Source organism: Chelmon rostratus, chromosome 15, assembly GCF_017976325.1.
Source record: "Chelmon rostratus isolate fCheRos1 chromosome 15, fCheRos1.pri, whole genome shotgun sequence".
NCBI lineage: Eukaryota > Metazoa > Chordata > Actinopteri > Chaetodontiformes > Chaetodontidae > Chelmon > Chelmon rostratus.
The window spans coordinates 9,788,111-9,807,791 of record NC_055672.1 but is presented as its reverse complement, the minus strand read 5'-3'; the positions used below and the strand labels follow the sequence as shown (position 1 = coordinate 9,807,791).

Genomic DNA, 19,681 nt, shown 5'->3' with positions numbered 1-19,681 from the left:
AAGTTAAACTGAAAGCTCAGCCTGCAAATGTCTTTTGGCAAACAATGCAGCCTATTACACTGATGCAAACCAGACAACAGCTCTCTCGTTTAGCTGTTTTTTATTTCCTGGTTCTTTGACAGACTCAGCATCTTTTGAACGAGGGCAATCTTTACACGCACTCATGCACAGATGTTGGCATTTCCGATAACAGTGAAAGTACATGTGGTCTCGTGGGATCGGGTGGCTCTGGATGCATGCTTACTTGAAGACTTTGACATAGTCCGCTAGCTCAGGAATAGATGTGATGTCACCCTAGGAGGAAGGGGAAAAAGACATTGTTAGTATAAACCTGGAAGATTTTAATAGAAAAAAAGAATAAGAACACGGTTAAACATAACCAAAACAATGACCTCCGGTTCAACTTTGTACATTTTTCAATGTCACTGCTCAGTAGAGTGTGCTAAAGACAACATTTCTTATGCAATATCTCAAAGCTCAGTTTCCTCTGATAAGCTGTATAAACTTAACAGGTTCTCAAGGCGGGGCAGCTGAAATAATGGACACACATTTTCAACGCAACTCACAGCCTGTGTTAGGTTTGTTTAAGTGTCAAATATCTCACAGCCCCAATCTTTTGTCAGATGCAGGGCCTCATAAATAACAATGTGAAATTTTGCACTTCCAGTGAAATTCATTGTGAGTTCCTCTCCCCTGGGTCAGTGTACAGTGTCCCTCCCCCTCCTGTTAAATACCGCCGATGAAAGGAGACGTCATCAGAATAAAGTAGAGAAACAAAGGACCTAACACACTGTCAAGCTGCTACGATTGAGAAAATAAATTCACATAATGATTGATTTTTAAAAAGTGCATGTAATCCACAACCAAAAGGTATTTCCTATAGTGGATGTGAAGCTGTGGTGGTGTTGTCATACCAGTGTGTTGGACGTCTTCCCTCCCTCCAAGGTAATCTCCAGGTCTGACAGGGCTGCATCCACCTCATCCACCTCCTTCTCACTGTTATTCATGTGGTTGTCTGAAGACATGATTGACAGCTTGTTGATGTGGTACTGAGGTAAAGAAAGAAAGAGACAGTCCCAGTTACTTTTAAATATTTTTGAGCATTTCATTTTCTGTGTAAAACCCCACTTTCTACATATATTCTGTTGTGAGATTGAGATTATTTTTAGACATTTATAGTCTGTATCTGCACCATAAAACAGTATGGAAAATGACAATAGGTCCATAGCTACTTGAAATATTTGGGACAAGTGACTGTACTGTTTTATAATTGTCAAGACTCTAAACCTTTTCATGCTCTAGAAATCATCAAATTAATGATCCTCATGTTTCTGGACCTCTCAGTCCTTCATATGAGCCAGCTACATGCAGAGGAATTTAAGGACACACATGTGCAGTGTGCAACTGGAAACTGTTAGTTGCTCCAAATACCTTTGTCAACAGTTTTGCTGATTTCTATAAAGTTTCTGCTATGTGTGCTACTGGTGCATAAACCCTCCAATTTAATCTTATAAAAGTAAATTGGTCTGTGATAATTGCCACATAAATAATCTAAAATGTGTTGGAATTTATGTAAGCAAGAGCTGCCAAACACTTGCGTTTACTGGTGATGAAACAATGACTTTTATCTCTGAAGGAGATGAGGAGACTAGTCTCAGGCTGAGGAGAGGATGAAGTGATTGGTGTCTCGCTGAGGGAAATAAGGGGTATGTTTTGCACAATGTGTTCTCAGCGAGTCTTTGAACTGTTAAAGGCTCTGAGGCTCTGAGAACATATGTGGGACCGGGCCAATAGGATAGGCTAACAAAAGTTGCGTTCTTGTAAAACACCAATTCATCAGGATGGGGCTATTACTGAAAACCTGACTGTGTTTTCCTCTTAGTGTGAGTCACAGACACTAAATACAACTTGTTGACAAATGGTATTTATAATGTCAACCCATCACCAACCCCCCACCAATATATGAATGAACAGCTGTTGAGAGAGTGAGAGGTACAGAGGCTGAGTTTGAGACGGATATGTGAGGCTAAGGTTACAGAATATGGGACAAAGGGCTTGCCATAACGCCATTCCTCTGCCTCTTCCACTCTGACAATCTTTTAACAACTGCAACACTGGGGGGCTTGTTTCCTGTTTGTGTTTATGAGTGGCTGAGTACATATGTTTATCTGCTGTGGCACAAAGTACAACCTGTGCCCCTGAGCATGGTCACTTTTCTCTACATCTGATTACCTAATTTCTAAGTGATGCCAAAGTAAAATGTCCAGGTAATCCATGCCAACATGCTAACACGAGCCAGCAACATACTGGATGTGGAAGATCATTGCTCTTTATTTATATCCTGTCTATCCACTCTCACCAGTGAAACCACAGCTGAGCTCACACTACACCCAGCTGAAACTAGAAGTTGCTACCAAAGCGCTAACAGACAGGTAGTGACAGAGAAGCCACCAGTATAAACACCCAACTCGGATTAGCATCTCTCTCAGGAACAGTAACAAGAAACCAGTTAAGTGTAATTATAACCGGTCTCATGAAACACACCTAACACCTCAGATTGTAAGAGGGCTTTTAGAGGAATGTGAGCAGGTCTATGGGGCAGTGTCTCACTGGGGGTGGGTGGTCCGGACTGAGGCACTGGGTGCTGTGGCCCAAGATGCTCTATAATTACCCTGGGGGTGAGGACAGGGTGGCGTCCTCAGGTCTTGGCACCCACAGTTTACGAGAGTCAGAAATAGAAGGGCCACCACCCCCAGACTACAGGGGCTACCTGAGGGGGCCAAAGGGCGTGACATCTGTATATCACTTCCACTGATCCCTATTTCTCCTCCCCTTTAAACTCATCTCAAATGAGAAAACTTGTGTGTCTGATGCTGCCAGTGGCTCTGAGGTCCAGGTCACATCAGCTTTGTATGAGAGGCTGCAACAAGTTGTCTCAAGGTTTGCAGAATTACTCGGTCTAGCAACCTATGAAAATTCTGTGTTTTCCATCTGAATTTTTCTGAATTCTGGGTTTGACGATTTAAGCACATTTTCTGAGCAAAACTTTTGTCAGTTAAGTGTCTACATTTCGACAATTCAATAAGAAAATACTCAAAATCTAATCAATATCAGTGAATTTGACATTGACTCACTATAGCACTATTTCTCATCAAACAGCTCTTCTGCAGGACAGCCTCCACATGCAGCTCAAACACACTGGATAAGTGGGTCTAATGGAAGCTCATGTTCAGGCAATGCTCTTCCTTGTTTACAATGCTTGACCACAAATTGATCCAGCTTCTTCATTTTTTCCCAACAGAACATCTGTCTCCGTGCATACAGACACAGTCTTCAATGAACTTGCGTCTTGCATCTGCTGATGTGGTTGCACTTTTTAAGAGTTTGTTGAAGTGATGAGCTCTTGCTAGCGCACTGCCTCTTTCTCTTTCAGAGGACTTCTTTGACATGACTGTGTGTGTGCGTGTGTGTGTGTGATCATTCAGCTTAGGCTCTGTGAAAAAAAATCTTACAATGGTAGCAGAAACCCTGATTTTTATAAATTGCATCAACATTTTGGCATTTTCCTATGTTTACAATTGATTCTGTTTTTATCATCAGTCCATCTGTGTTTTCTCCATCGAGGAAAACAAAGGGCCGTACAAATGAGTAAAAACATGAGAGAATGTAGGGAGAATATGATGTTGGGAATTTCAACAGTTTTTATACATCAACAAGAACATTTATGTTTAATCACGTTTCATTTCTTTGATGACTCACTTAGCCTAATTTCTAGGCCTTCAAATTGACACTTACCTCATGCAGTTAAACAGTGAAGTGCATTAATGTTGTTCAAGTTAATTGAAATTTATTACTCATAAGAGATTTTTTGTTCAAAAGCCTAATGACTCCTTTTTTTTCTGTGAACTATGAGTCAAAAATAAAAGTAATTGATTGAGAATGAAGCATATTGAGAAGCCCAATGGGAATATGTGTGATAATGCCCCCATTAACTCATTCAACATCAGCGGACAATAGCCAGTTTTAGTATGCATGCCGCAGCAGAACTGGCAGCCATATGGCCCAGATCTGGGCTGGAAGCCCATCCAATTCATTAGCTTGCGGTTGAAAAGGCAATGTGCCCATTGCCCAATAAAAAGAGGACTGCAGGTCTTCAAATTTCAGGCTCTGGCAAGTCAATGCTGAAACAGGAAAATTGAGAGCAGACACACACACACACACACACACACACACACACACACACACACACACACACACACACACACACACACTGTCTTTACCTGCAGGGCAGCAAACATCATCATTTCCTCCTCCGTACACTCAATTTCCTCCAGCAGGATGGCCCACTTGGCCTGTTCATAGAGCTGGTTGACTCGGATGGCATCATACTGTGGAGAGGTTTGCCACAGATGTTAACATGTAAACAGTAAATACACACAGATGCATGCTAGTACACACAGGACACAACTAGATTTGGGTGAAACACTATCTAGAAGTTGCATGTGGTGAATGTCATCATGACTGTTGTCAGACTCACAATGTTGTTTAAAAAAAGGGGGGGGGGGTCAACTAAGCTGAAACAGAAATATTGCTTTTTTTATTACACACATTCTTCTGCCAAAACCTGATGCCTACATTACCCACAATGCAAAGTTTGATTAGAGATGTAGGTGTGTTATGCTAGTAGCAGCTAACATAGCCTTGAGCTGCTAGCCTCAAGCAGAAGTGAGGAGTGGGCTGAAGACGTCTTGTAAGCTCACTTCTTTCTAACTCCACTCCCCCCAGATCAGATGGCTACATGATAAACAGATTTCACACAGCTTACTCTTGAGCCACAAAAACCTTTATACAACTTCTTCCCATATGCAATAGTACTCCCAAGACCTGTAAACAGACTTTAATGTCTAAAATCAGTTAGCTGTTAATTTTGCAAAATTGAGTTCCCCTTTAAATAGTTGGTATCTTGTCATTGTATTGTAAACTTTACAGGCTAAAATCCTTGGCTGTCCTATTACACAACTGGTGATTGTTTTTTACCCCCAGATAAAATGATAAGTCACTTTCTGGCAAATGTCCTCTGGGACTCCATTTGCAAGGTGAAAGTGTATCACTTCGTATATGGGACGTACCTTAGGGTTGAGGTCGAAGAAACTGTGGTATTTAAACCTCAGGAGCAGCACCTCATTCTCCTTTACATCCTGCTCCATCAGAGACCTGGATGAGTCCAACCACCTGTACACAGACAATGAATGTAATGTCTTCAAAAGCAAAGTCTTTGCAGCCACTTAGCTTGTAGCCCCTAATATACTGCAACCACACGGAATCTCTGACTATGAGCAGTTAAACCCAACCACCAAACCACTAAGAAAAGTTCATCTCACCCCTGGTTGATTTTGGCTTTATCCAGAAGGGACTGGGGCTTGTAGAGTTTGACCAGAATGTCTGGCGAGGAGATTGGCTGGCTGACAGCGAGGATGCTGGGATTGCCCTCAGAGAGGGGGCTGTCCCCAAACCAAGCAGAGGTGGGTGACAGCGGGCTGCCGTCTCTGGAGTCATAGGTGGGGGTCATAGTCTTGCTGTACAAGCCTGGACTGGAGTAGATGCTCCCTGAAAAGAAACAACCATTAGTTTGTCCCTTATAGAGCACTGAGGTCCAAGAGGAAAATTATCATATTAATTTAGGGAGCAATATTACGTAGATAATTTTTATATATATGTTATCTCACACTGACACACAGAAAATCGAATGAATACTCCCATTTCAAAGCAAAGAAGTGCACATTCACAAATATTGTACATCAACAAAAACAGCGTCAGGGTGAAAAGGGGTGAACACTTTTCAAAAAAGCACACACACTTGCAGCCTAGCCAGGCCAGCTAGCAGTCAACAACACCACGTGACTACCAGCCCACACTTTGCAGATGAGTGGCTTCAACAATGTCCACCCACTGATGGCCGGACTGATGTGGATCAGCATGCAGATGTTGAAGAACATGATCAAGGTCACCCACTTAGTCACAGTCAAAAAACCTGCAGGAATGCACTGCACACAGCAAACTACTGCACAATTCACGACAGAGCGGAGAGGGGGAGCGCTAAGATATGGGAGCAGGATACATGGATTATTACAAAAAAACTGCAGCATAATTTAAACCAAATATTCATTGAATAGATCTAAATAATTTAAATGTTAATATATCAGCATATTTTCCTTTGGTTTTCATTAGTTTTTGAATAAGTCTGAATTTTGACTGCAAACATAAGCAAGCCACCAAAGCAAAGCGGTTTGCATTTCCTGTTGGCTGGCCTTGTGGGAGTATTTTTGGCCCCACACACCCCCATTCCCTCTCTCCCTCTGTAGGGCCTAGGTCAAGAAGCAACACTGGCTAAACCACTAAATCCCTCCTGAAATCAGGAAGTTGGCTTGGTTTGTGTTTGTGAGTGTGCACGTGTGTGTTTGTGTTTGCGAGCTGAGGTCATGAGAACAGGGTGCAGCTTATGGCCACCATCCCCTTGTGGGGGAGGGTGCTATTCAGTGGTTCTTTCAAGGTTTTTCCCTAATGCTGAGTTCATCAGGTCAGGGAGAGTACTCCCATCTCCCATAGGGTCTCTTGAGGAATCCCAAATATCCAGAGAGACTGCGTATAAGGTGAAAGCCGGCAGCCCATTAAAAACAACTAGGCCTCCCTCCATCCTGTTTACAGACTCTCCAATACAGGCGAAAAGGAACAAAGAATGTTAACATTACTTGACTCCCTAATGCTCCCACACTGGGGATTCATAGAGGGCTTAGATGGATGGAGCTGGACCACCATGGGCTGTTAAGACTAGAAGTAAATCATGGGAGGGTTGTCAATAAATGAAAATGTCTCTTGTGGATTTGATTTTTATGTAAAGCTCCTGAGTTGGCAATCAGTTGAGGCATTTACAACCCTGATTCCAAAAAAGATGGGACGCTGTGTAAAACACAAATAAAAACAGAATGCAATCATTTGCAAACTGTGTTCACTGAAAATGGTTTTTACGGTAATGGGTTTAAAAAGTTCCTGAGCACATGTAGCACCATCCTTTACACAATCATGTGTTCAAAGTGGTGAAACTCACTCTACCCTCGCTTGTGAACGACTGAGCCTTTCCAGGATGCTCCTTTCATACCGAATCATGATACTATCACCTGTTACCAATGAACCTGTTTACCTGTGGAATGTTCCAAACAGGTGTTTTTTGGGTTTTCTACAACTTTCCAAGTCTTCTGTTGCTCCTGTCCCAACTGGTTTGAAACATGTTGCTGGTATCACATTCAGAATAAGCAGATATTTACAAAATTTTAGGAAGTTGATGACGGAAAACATTAAATATACTGACTTAGCACTGTTGTTAATTGAGTATACATCAAAAAGGATTAGAAAATTATCGGTTTTGTTTATATTTTACACAAAACCTTTTTGGAATCAGGGTTGTATGTATCATGTAGGATTATGGACAAATAAGAATTATTAGCAAATACACAAAAACCTCTAACAATAGTTTACTTATGACCATCACAGTAACCACCACTCCCACAAAAAGTGATCAGCTACCCTGCAAAACAGTCCACAGGCACAGTGAGCAGGCCTGGAGCAGCTGTAAGAAAAGTGCTTTGATCTAATTTCTAATGAGAGGCAAAGCTTTTATCATGTGACCACCCGAATCAGCTGACTTCCTCTGGTGGGGCAGTCAGGTGACTCGGCTGCTAGTCCCACACGTTACAGATGTCATGTGACCTCAACACTCCAGCTGTGGTTGGGAGGAGGGGGAGGCGAAGGTGAGGAAGCAGTGCTGAAGAGTTAGGGACAGAGGAAGAGGAAAGCTTACCTTTGACAGGTCCGATGTATATTATCTCAGAGGCTAGGATGAAAAGAGAAAGAGTAAGAGAAAGAAAGACAGGAAAGGAGGTGGAGGGAAGAAGCGGAATGGGAACAAACAACATCAAGTGGACAGATTTAAGATGCTGAAAACTGTACAAGGACAGGAGGAAACTGACGAGAAAAGACAAAAAAAAGCAGAGAAATACAAAAATGGGGAGATCAGTGGCATTTCCACGGGCAACGCCAACTGCAAGCCTCAAAATGGATGATGACTCAGTTTACCCTCTTTCGCAGAGGGAGATCACCCTGAAATGACTAGTGAGGTTCTGTCGTTTCCATCCACCCATTCATAGCCATCCAACACAGCATGACTGATTGAAAACACAGGCAAGGCGTTGGTCAACGTGACCCAGCCCTGCATGTATAAACTGCAGCACAAACAGAAAATACTGGCCGTCTGGGATATGTCATTCTCCACGCTGACAGGAAAGATAATTAGATACAACGGGCACGTCAAGATGTGGTGGCCCTGAGAGACTCGATGGACTGACACCAGGGCCAACATCAGTCTAAGCATGACAACAGCTGAGGATTACTAACATGTTTTTTCTAACAAAATCACTGTGGGGCCCTTGACATGAGTGTGCAGACAGACAGGGGACATGGAGTTTTCTATATGGTACACTGAAGGGTAGAGGTTGAGGTTTTGGAAAAGCATTGTCGGTCTTTAAGTAGAAATAATTGGTCTCGTACTCCTTATGACCGTAGTGTTCAACATTCACCCATGTCAGTTGCTTCTGAGGTCGGTGTAGACCTCACTACACAGTATATGTACTTTGTGCTATATGTGTCTGAGGTATAAGGAATTTCTTTCTTTCTTAGTTTCTTATTGTCAATTTGTTTGACCAGCATTGCAGACCACAAACAAGTTAATAAAAAGATAGCAAGGCACAGGCAAAAGGCCTTTTAAAGCTAACTGAGAGAATTAATGCTGCAACTAGTAACTATTTAATGTATCGATGAATGAATTAACCTTTTTACCAATAAAAAGTCAGAAAAGTGAAAAAATGGTTGTCACAAGTTTCTTAAGTCAAAGGTGATCTCTTCAAATGTCTTGTTTCGTCTCAGCAACAATCCTAAATCCAAAAATATTCAGTTTACTATCATAGGAGAATATGAAAATCAGATAAAATTCTGTTTGAGAAAATGGATTCCACACATTTTTTGCCATGTCTTTCTGAAAAAATTTTCTTTGCTCAGTAAAACCATGGAGAGCTGCAGTGAGCCCTCCTTTATTTCATCTGCACGGTGATGTGGAGTGTACAGAAGCAGCTGGCTGTACAAGAGAAGGCTGTGGTTCTGACTGCATCGCTGCCTCTCTGCAAAACCTTGTGATTCCTATCAGGAGACCTGAGCCAAGAGGTCAGCACTTCTCCACAAGGGATGGAATAACGCCTTACAACTTGGCCATGAAATAAACTCTCTGATTGTAGCATGTGATCTGACAGGGAGGATGCAGGATGTGTGTGTGTGTGTGTGTGTGTGTGCTCACACACAAGGGAGACACACACAGGGAGAGTGGTGACAGTAAACAGATTCAGCACATTCCTGTTGAAACTCTGTTTCTTTGCACCACCTAATAGTGTGACCACAGTCGCCCACTGAAAACAAAATGGATCATAATGTAGCACACCCAAGAAATGTAATGATGCAACTCTGGGTGTGATCACCATGCGCTGTCCGTAAAAATGGAAAGCTGTTGCTTTTTGCATTTTCACCCATTTTATTTTGATATAAGGAAATATACTATAGATGCAAAATTTGCAGCTATCTTCACAGTAAAGCAAATCAGCATGTCATCAGAATTAGTTTTTTTTAAACGTGAGAATTATTAAAATGATTGTTGAGCCCTCTTCCCACTCACATGAGAGTGTACGTATATGTGCACGCTGAGCTGAGTCTGAGAAGCCAGCATACAGGCCAGAGGCCATGGCAGAAAAGACTCAAACCACACAAAGAGTCCCATTCACCCTGTCGCAAAGTGTTAGCAGTTTTGCTTAATGCTAACTCTGTGACAGCAGCACAGCCTGTTTTGTTCTGCTCCTCCCTGCTCACATGGTTGTAACTCTCCCATCCCTGGCAGAAGGGGGGAGGAGGGCCAGTTTAAATCCAGTCGTGTAGCCTGGTTTGGGTTTAAAATGGCAGCGTGACCAACTATGTGTGGAATCTCAACCATTCTTCGTTCTCCCTGCCAAGGAATCGGGAGCCGGGGCTGCAGGCCTCAAACTCACACATTCATATTTGGTCACTAGAAGCAGGGTGCAGCAATCTGGAGGTTTTCGAGCCACAAGTGCAATCAGACACAAAAAAGATTGGAAGACGCTCCACAGCAGTGAGTGAAACCTGCTATTCAACCTGCTGCTTGAAGGAAACGAGATGATTACTTTTCAAAACAAAATACAAAAATAAAACTCAACACTCCATAATTACTGCAAAGTAGATCTTGAACTTAAAAACCTGAATGCACAAACTCAAGTTTGCATGAGCCAAGTCTCTTTCAACTCATAAATTAAACATGGTAAGAGCAAAACTTAGACTTGTCTCTTTTTTGTTCACAAAGACTATTATTCCTCTGCCTTTTAGATTCAGCTGATATTTTTAGAGAACAGACAGCAACACGTGCTTTGGCGCCATAAGTGCTTCCTCTTCAGGTAGGAGCTACTATCCATCAGCTCACCTGATCCAGGGGTTAACAGGGGACCCTCCAACTCCAGATCGTCCTCCTCCGCCTCCTCCAACTTTTTCTTCTTCTTCTTGGGATCACGGGGCTTACGCAGTAGAGATAACTCCTCTGGGTGGCGGATATCTGAAGGGAGGGAGAGCAAGTAAGTTCATTTCATGTTACAAAAACACAAACCTGCCTCACAACAGCAAGCTGATCAGCACACTGACAAGTCACTACAAACATAAAGTAATTTGCATTGTTGTTTCAACTACAGGTTCCCAATAAACCCCATGACCTCCCCGAAAACACGCAGACAACAGTGACGTTAAAGGAACTTAAATTGAAAAAAGTTGAGTGTAAAAAAGGGGAAGAGTAAGAGAAAGCAAAGAGAAGAGGAGATGGCTAAGAACTACAGACAGCTGTGCACATGAGGGGTGGAAAATTGCAAATCCCTTTTCTCAGGGCCCCAACAAATCTTGCTTTAACTGTAATCCCGACTGAGACAGGGCAGACACAACCTCCATTTCCTTCTTAAACTTTTCCTCCACATATAAAAACATTTTTCAGTTGCTGTTGGCAAGTAATAGGACAGTACAGTTTTCACAAAAACACCACAAAGTCATCCTCGAGGACACCAGGATAGTATAAATGAAATAACTGCATTCGAACTGTGTGCAATGCAGTTAAGATACGACACTGAATATGATGACTAAAACAGAGCAGCTTCTCTCCCCTCTTTTCCCTCCCTTCCCTCGGGCTTGGAGGCCAGGGAATCATCACTCAGCACTGGAATGATGTTTTAAGATGGGCTTGGGATGGCTCTGATGTAGTCGTGAGAAGGCCAGAATGTGTCAGGACGAGAATGGATGGTGCTGGTCTAGAAGCAAGCACATCTGGATCCTCAGCTGGATATGATTTTCTCAAAATTCCATATAAATTAATTAAACTGAACTGATATTTGAGAGGCTTATTTCATTTTTTTCTCTTTGTTTTGTGCAGGACTCCTTGTATTGCTTAGTTTTTTAAAGATGAAGGATTGGAAAGGTGTTGCAAAATTGATTGAAGGTTGCAGAGGGTGCTGAGGATAGCACAAGCACAAGGGGAGAGAGAAGGTCTTGGCTTGGTGAGAAAGCTTGTTTGGTTTGTGTAACTAAAGCAAAAGCATTCCAGGAGTTTTAAGAACTACCAGATGGGAGCTCACCCTCTTGCTCGCTCTCTTTGCCTCCCTCCTCCTTCATTCCCGCTCTGCTGCAGCGGTGAAGCACAATCCCTGTGCCCTTATACAGCCATGTGAGTTGCAGGCGTGCTGCCGAGCTTTAGCCCCTCTGAGCTGTGTGAGGAGGCCAAATACACACAGTGAGGTGTGTACCAAACTGTGCGTAGCACTACGTCTCTTGGTGAGGCATTGCAGAGGCATGATGCATTTTACTACAATGTCACGATCAGTGTTCATGTTTATGACCTCATTGTCACCAACACCAAGGAAATCATCTATGAGCCAATCAGATTCGCAATAAAACATCTGATATAACATTCATTAACTGTTTCGATGTTAGAAACCTCTATCGATCAAAAATGTAGATTTTGTGCACACAATCTCCTTAAAAGCAATACTAAGTGTAGTAAAAATCTATTTTCTGTGACAGGTTCAGGATCCATTATCAGAGGAGGGAATGAAAATACAAAAGCGCCTGTAAAAGTAATATCTGAGGCAACTCTACTGGGTCGTTCCTGAGCGCCTGGAATACAACAGAAGTGGGAAATGGGTGGGTGGGGTAAATAAATTGACAGATATGTGTTTTTCATTACTCCCATGAAAGGAGTGGAGGTGTAGTTGATATGATGGAGATTTCAGGTCTGCATAAGTATGTATACTATTAAAAACACAGAGGTGAAGACAACCAAATCAGGCTAAGGAGAAGGTACAAAAAAACTCTCCACTAGTATTTTTTTCAGACAGATGAGCGTTCCAGTCAATTTATGCTGACATACTTTGTTGAATTGTATGTTTATAGTGATAATTCAAGAATCGTGATCTGGTGGGAAAGACTGCTCCTACACATACTTGTGGCTAGTGTCAGGAGGAGCAGGGAGGCTGAGTGATGGCTAGAGTGCTTACAAAAGCTCGGTTGGTTTCCATTAGCAGAAATGACACCTTAGACAATAAGACCCCAATCTTCCATCCTACAGACATGTGGCAGTAACTGGGCCTAGGGCCAGAGGAGAGGGCTTGAGTGAAAGCCAGCTGGGCTTGCAAGATCTACTCCTTGGAACACATGATTCACTGCAGTGAGTAAGGCCAGCCGCAGAAGAATCACAAACACCGTCACAGTCTAATTTTACAGCACTAAAGTTTACCCTACTAACAGACCCTACATGGACAAAAAAAAATTAAAGGGGTGATTTCCCCCTCCGTTTTCCCCCTGCATACTTCTTAATGTTAAGAAGAGGTGCTCGTTGGGTTGTAACGTCGGCTGATCAATACTCAGGAGTAAATAAATCAAGGATTTGTTTCTAGGGAAGACTAAACAAAAAATGACTCACATGCAGCCTCAGTCTAATGGGAAATGGATAATAAGAATGTAGATGGCGTGGATATTTTATGTTTCAAGAATTATCCGAAAACAAGTAGAGTCAAGGCAGTTTTTTTGGATTTAGAGTGAGTTGAACGATGCTATGACTCAGTACTATCACATGATGCACACAGAGTACATTCGCCATTTGTTGCTCTAACTTTAAAAGAAAAGTTAATTGACCTCAACAGCTTGTTAAAAGTGTCAGAGCTTCTCTTCATCTACCAGACAGGACAAAAAGGTGCTAAAAGGCCACTCAAAAAAGGATAATAATGCACTTTAATTTAGGAGCCGGAGGTGAGGCCAAACTGCACTCCTTCTTTGTTATGACAACAGTGGCCACCACACTCGGGCCAGTCAACCACAGGTTGATGGACCATAAATCTGCTAGACCAAAACGATGAAGCAACAGTCCCACACATATCTAAAAAGGTTTCAGTAGGACAAAGTGCTCTGACCGAACACTTCACTGCAATCCGCCCTCTGAACTGTAAACGTCCAAACTCTCACTCTTTTTTGCTCTTTATGTCCTGTAAGACTGGAATCCATTCCTGCCTGGTCGTCCATTTCTTTAGTGACGTTTCAGAGCAGTGCAGACAAACAACACAAGTTACAGTGTTGCTGCCTCTATTGTGTCTCATTTTTCCCCACACATGGTAGCAAAGGAGTGCTGACTTAAAAAACCTACAGCAGTTAAGTGGAGCAGCCTGACTCTTGTTACCCTGAAGTGGTGCTTTGCTGAGAGAAGCAGCTTCTTTTTTGTACCACCTCAGGCTCCCAAGCCCACAGTCATGTGTTAGTCAGTTGTGAAGAGTACATTTTGTGAAGAAGAGTAAAACAGCCTCCTGTCAGAGGGAGGAGGTGTATGTGTGTGTTTAATGTGTCGGAAGTGAGTCCAGGTTGTCTAGACGGGACAAGCTAATGTCTGACCCATAGCCAATTCAGTGCCTTTTGTTTCTTTTTGTCAACAACAGACCTGATGTTTTTAGAGCATTTTAGAGCTAAAAAAAATGCCAAATACTTGTTGGTTTCTGCTTCTCAAATGCAAAGATTTGCTGCTTTTGATTTTATATTGATTCCCTGTTTTCTATGAATGTAAGATGAATACCTTTGTGGTTTCAACTGTTGGTTAATAAAACAAGCCATTCAAAAATGTCAGCTTGGGCTCCAGAAAAGTATGTTTGGCGTTTGCTACTATTTTCTAACATCTATTGAAAAAAAAAAAACAATCAGTAGCTTAATTGGTATTTGTTGCAGCCCTGCGGCATATCTACACAGTTTCAGCTCGCACTATAACACAAACACTTCAGACTTCAAAACAAATTCTCAGAATTGTTGACAGAGTTCAAAAATGTTATCTTGCAACTAAAAATGGAAAATCCCCAATGCCTTTGCTTCACCATCAAGTGAGCAGTGCAGCACAGGATGTAAGCGCTGCCAAATGGAACCAGAGGTCAAAACAGGAGTGGAACTGAGTGGTTTTCATGTATTACAGTACATCAACCTTTTGCTGAGTCCTCTCAGTTCCCAGCCAGCCCAGATGGACTTTGTCTGTGTCAGGACACAGCTGCCATGGCCATGGGAGAACAAACAGCGGGGATAATTGGTTTTATACTTCTAACTTGAGTGTTATGTTGATTTTCTACGCTTTTCCACTGTATGGGATGCTCACTGTCAAAGTTTGAGTTGTGCTAAAGAGGGAGTGAAAAGCAGACAAAATAGAAAGCTTGAGGTGAAAAGAAAAAATAAAATAAAAAGCATACTGTATGTTAATATTACAAAATGACAGACAGAATTTTGACACCACACTATAATTTTTAAACCGTAGTGTGTAATAAGAAAAATAAACTATGGAGGGGGTGGGGATAAAAACAGCCAAATACTACACTGGAGGACTGAATTCGGAACTTGCTTTGCAACAGGAAATAACTTCTGTGTGACCAATGCCAGAGCAAAAATACCCTCAAAAATAAATCAGTATGAGAAAAAGAACTGGAGCCAATGGTGAGGTGAAAATCTCCACTGGCTTTCTCTATCTGTTTCTATCTTCCCGTATCTCTGTCCCTCCCTCTCTGCTGTCTGGAGCGAAGGCCAAGTTGGACAGGCCTTGTCTCTTCCTGTCCCCTCTGATTGTCTGTGCTGCGCAGCTCACATGGAGTCAGCAGAAAATATGCACAGGAAATTGTAAAACTCAAAGTTGCCCCGATAACAAAAAATGAAATGCTTCCAGGCCAGAGCAGCTGTAAGTCAGCAAAGTTAGCTGTCATACCCACAGTTACAAGTTAAGGACTTTCCAACTGTCCATTAGTGGCCTAAGCTCTGCTTTTTGCAAGCAATAATGCAGTAATACAAATCCAAGCACATCGCCATACAACATTTTGCAACACCCTGGCACGAGCAATGTCAGCCAAAAGCAATTTGTCCAGAGTTTCTGCGAAGCTGAAATAGATTTATTAGAGAAGCAGCAGACACATTCTTCAGTAGGCCTGGCTGAGAGAAAGACTGCAGGCCTGTTTCTACCCCGTCTCCCGACCTCTACTTTCACAGCATCTTTGTTTATTTAAACTAAATAAAATGTGCCGTTTGTTCTCTTCATTTCATAGAACTGCTCTGCGGACTAGCCTTCTGAAAAAATAAAAATAAAAAGCTTCATTCCTACCAAATTAAAAACAAGTTTGTGCGCTACCTGTAGGGGCCAATAAAAACAAGAGAGCTGCCTCTGGAGCCCCAGATCCTGCCTACTGAACCCAGTCCAGTGACAAAGACGCAACAGGTGTGCTGTGACCCTGCCTGATGGAAGGGTTTATATTGGTGGGGGTTCTCCAAGCCCTTCTGGAGACAGTGACTAAGAGGTGGGGGCGAGGGGTGATGACTCTGTCAAGGAAAAGTGGGCCTTCGCACCTCAGAGGTCACTGAGGTCCAGTGAGCTACCTCTGACACGTCTATGACAGGACGGGGTGGTGCCAGTGATAGAAAAGGAAGATATTGATACTACTTACACCACTAGAGACAGTTAAATGTGGATATCTGGACATGATATTAGCAGAAGAGATGACAATAGTCGTATTTCCATCTAATTATCAAGCAAATTTGAAACTGAAATCTGAAATGTTGAAGAAAGAAAAAAAAATAGCTGTGTTTCCATCAACTGGTTTGGAACAAATAAACGTGGCTAAGCAATGCATAGTTTTGTCAGAAGTTGGCAGTATAGGCTGCATTATGCTTGGCTGTTGAAGAAGAAAATAAGAAGAGGTTGCAAACTGGAAACAAAACCAGTTGTTTGCCTCAAAGAAGAAAAAGAAACAAAAACCACTCCCTTTGGCCACCTACAAGAAAAAAAATGGAGAGGTCTTTCTGACTGTTGACAGCGGAAATAGTTTTTTCTTCTTATTCTTCTTCCTCCTCCTCCTCTCTCAGAGTAGAAACAGCTAGACCAGTCATATGAGTTAAATGTTTGCTATATCAGAATTTATTCGAAAAAAGGTGTTTCCATCTCCCATTAAGTGCCATTGACTCCCACTAAATCTTTTTTTTCAAATTTTGCCGTTAGCATCAACCTTTTCTAATGCAATACTTCAAAATTCTCATAAAAATATGCTGATGGAAACACGGCTAGTGAGTACGAGTATGAGTTATTTACATGTGCATGAATTTCTACCTTGGTGTGTGCCTTTGTTATAAGCCTGAGACAGATTGATAATCTCTGTTTACTAAACACTACTGTGAGACCGATGGAGCTCAGGTTCCAAGGACACGACCCCAAAGCCAACAGCGGACAAGCAGTTCGGAGACGTGACTGCAGCACACAGAGCTCGGAGAATGTTTGATAAACATAACAAATTGCCAGGGATAAAAACAAAGTGAGGAAGGGCATGATTAACTAAGTTTGAAGTGGAACATTTCCAGAACCTTTCCAAAAATAGTCTTACGGAAAATGTTTTTAGTTCAGCAGGGCAGCAGCACCAAGTAGACTGGACCACTACTCTATTTTGCCATACCTCTTCTCACATTTGATTCATGAGCGTTTTCCACATCTTGACTAAAACTGAACACGGCTCTGCCTGCTGTCCCATACATGAGTCAATCGTTCCACTTACTGAAAGTTTTGCAGATGTCGGACACAGCCTTGAAGACACGGTCCGAGAAGTTGACCTTGACCTTCATGTGCTTCATGTTGGGCAGCTGGAGGCGTAGCAGCTTGTGCTGCGGCGTGAAAAGCAGCCTGGCGTCTGCTTGGATGCCGTACTTGTCCAACGTCCAGTGGGTTTTCAGCAGCCATGTCTTCTTCTTCTCCCACCACAAAGCATGGTCTGACCAGTCCTTCTTCACATCTACAGAGGGGAAGAAAAGTGGAGAGAGGATGAGTTGCAAAGGATCTAGAGATGCCAAAGAAAACACAGCAAAGGACAAAGTGGCTAAAATGCGTGGCTATATTGCTTTCATTTGCAATATATTGTTGGCAAAAGTAAAGTGTTACTGGAGCGCTCAGTCTGTATCTACCACACTGTACTGACCTGAGCTCACCAAATATGTCCCCCCAGGGCAGAGGGTCACATTTGGGGTGAAAAGCAGGGCAAATAAAAGGTTTGCAAGGGGGCGGTGAAGTCAAAGTGAGAGGGAGGAGACGACTGACTGTGTGAAAGACGTGGCTGTTTGTGTGACACTGTGAGGATATCAGGTTCATACCTCCCTCTTTGTTCCAAAGTTGCATCGTGATCCCTCTAAAGCAGACACAAGCCACCCAAAACCCCACATAGCTCCCAGGCTTTCACTCCACAGGGGATCGGCACAATGGGGATGGACCTGCGGTCTCATGGTGTGTGTGTCTGCCTTCAAGGGAGACGGTGAAAACCGCAGGGATTTAAGGGAACTCAAAGCAGCTGTTTGTGCAGATCACCTTGCTGTGGTTTCTATACGAGTAGCACTGTGATGGGCTGAAGTTGCATTGAGCTGCAAATCGCTTCAAAGAAAAAGAGTGAGAGATCCTTTGCATACCTTTCTTACCTATTAAGCACTTTAGTGAGATACACTCACAAAATAGCTAAGTCTGTTTCGCAGGTCAACATGCATGGCAGGCCAGCTAACTCAAAGACTTGCTTATCTTTACTTTTTAGAGTGTTAAAAATCTAAAAAATCTATTGATTGATGTATCCCATACTGTGCATATGTTACTTGATGTTGAAGAGTAAAGGCTGTAGCGGTGTATGATAGTTGAGATGGAGTGAAAAGGCCTGCAGTTTTTAGCCTATTATACTCTGAGATGTTCCCCCTGAGCAGTGATGTCATTACTCCGGCATTAGTACAGGAAGGCACTTCCCAAAGCGGTGTCTCATTTCCTCCACCCACATACCTCATCATTGCTTCTCCAGCCTATCCTCTGTCTCACTCTGCGTCTCTCTCTCTCTCTTTGTACTGAATTGCTGTGTCCAGACACAGACGTCACTGCGCTCAGTCATCCTTTAATCAAAGCAGTCGATCTGAACTGGTTCAACTTCTACACAGCTGTGGCAGCAAGAGTGTTCCAAGGCATATAAGCTGATTTAGAATAAAATGCTCACCCCAGTATCCTTCTTTATTTTTACTTTTTCATTTAATCCCCGATCATTGTGCTATATTGTATGCACTCTTTCTATAATCCTTGGGTGAACAAACACCAATAGACAATCATTCTTGTGAAGACTTGGACTTAAGGGGACAAGTGGGGATGGTTGGGAGGGTTTGGGTAGGGTACCTTTCAATTGTAATCATTCGAATAACACAGCTGTGCAACCAATGGTCTACCAATTTATAGTTTATAGTCTAGATATTACAAAAATTGAGAAAACAGTAAAATACGCTCACAAGTTATGTGAGTTCAAGATTCCAAGTCCAAGATGTCTAATTACTTGTTCTGACCCACAATCCAAAAACTGAAATATTCAATTTAAAGTGATACAAAGAGACAACAGCAGCAAATCCTCACATCTGAGAGACTCAAACCTGCAAAATATTGGTATTTTTCTTTGATAAATAACTTCAGTATCAAACTTGTTGAGGATTAATATTCTTTTAATTGGCTAACAGACTAACTAGCAGGTGTTTCATTGGTATCTTACTGATGGCTGAATAGAAATTAACCAAAATATCTGTGCTTTAGGTAGAGAAATCTGTATTCGGTGTGAATGAATGCTGAAAATTCTTGAAGTTAAAAAACAAGTAAGAACTGCATTTTGACCCTCACTTCAGACACACATCTACTTTGTTTTCAAGGCTGGTAGCACATCATCTAAATGTGGCATCAACACATTGTATCTACTTATTGCACAAGGAAGGACACAGCTACTAATGCACAAACTGGAGTCCAACTGACTGATGCACATTGCTTCTGCTCATTCTCAAAGGAACACAGCAACAATTTAAAAAGACAGGGGAACGATCTTGAACATTGCTCTACGCTGACCTCCTCCATATGTCAAACAGCTTGGTGCCATGGTAACCTAAAACTCGAGTGGCCTTCTGTTTCCATGCGCTGCTATTGTTTTCCCTGACCTTAACT

The 19,681-nt window shown here is 42.3% G+C and overlaps 1 protein-coding gene across 1 annotated transcript in view; it reads right to left on the bottom strand.

Annotated features, from left to right (window-relative positions):
- Positions 1-19,681, bottom strand: part of fermt2 (FERM domain containing kindlin 2) — a 41,678-nt gene that overhangs the window by 8,881 nt on the left and 13,116 nt on the right. Inside the window, exons 3-9 of the mRNA XM_041953722.1 lie at positions 17,244-17,477; positions 10,586-10,714; positions 5,382-5,607; positions 5,130-5,232; positions 4,281-4,388; positions 915-1,049; positions 245-294 (exon numbers count right to left, since the gene is read on the bottom strand). Of these exons, the coding sequence (XP_041809656.1) occupies positions 245-294; positions 915-1,049; positions 4,281-4,388; positions 5,130-5,232; positions 5,382-5,607; positions 10,586-10,714; positions 17,244-17,477 (985 nt within the window). The remainder of the gene's footprint in view (positions 1-244; positions 295-914; positions 1,050-4,280; positions 4,389-5,129; positions 5,233-5,381; positions 5,608-10,585; positions 10,715-17,243; positions 17,478-19,681) is intronic.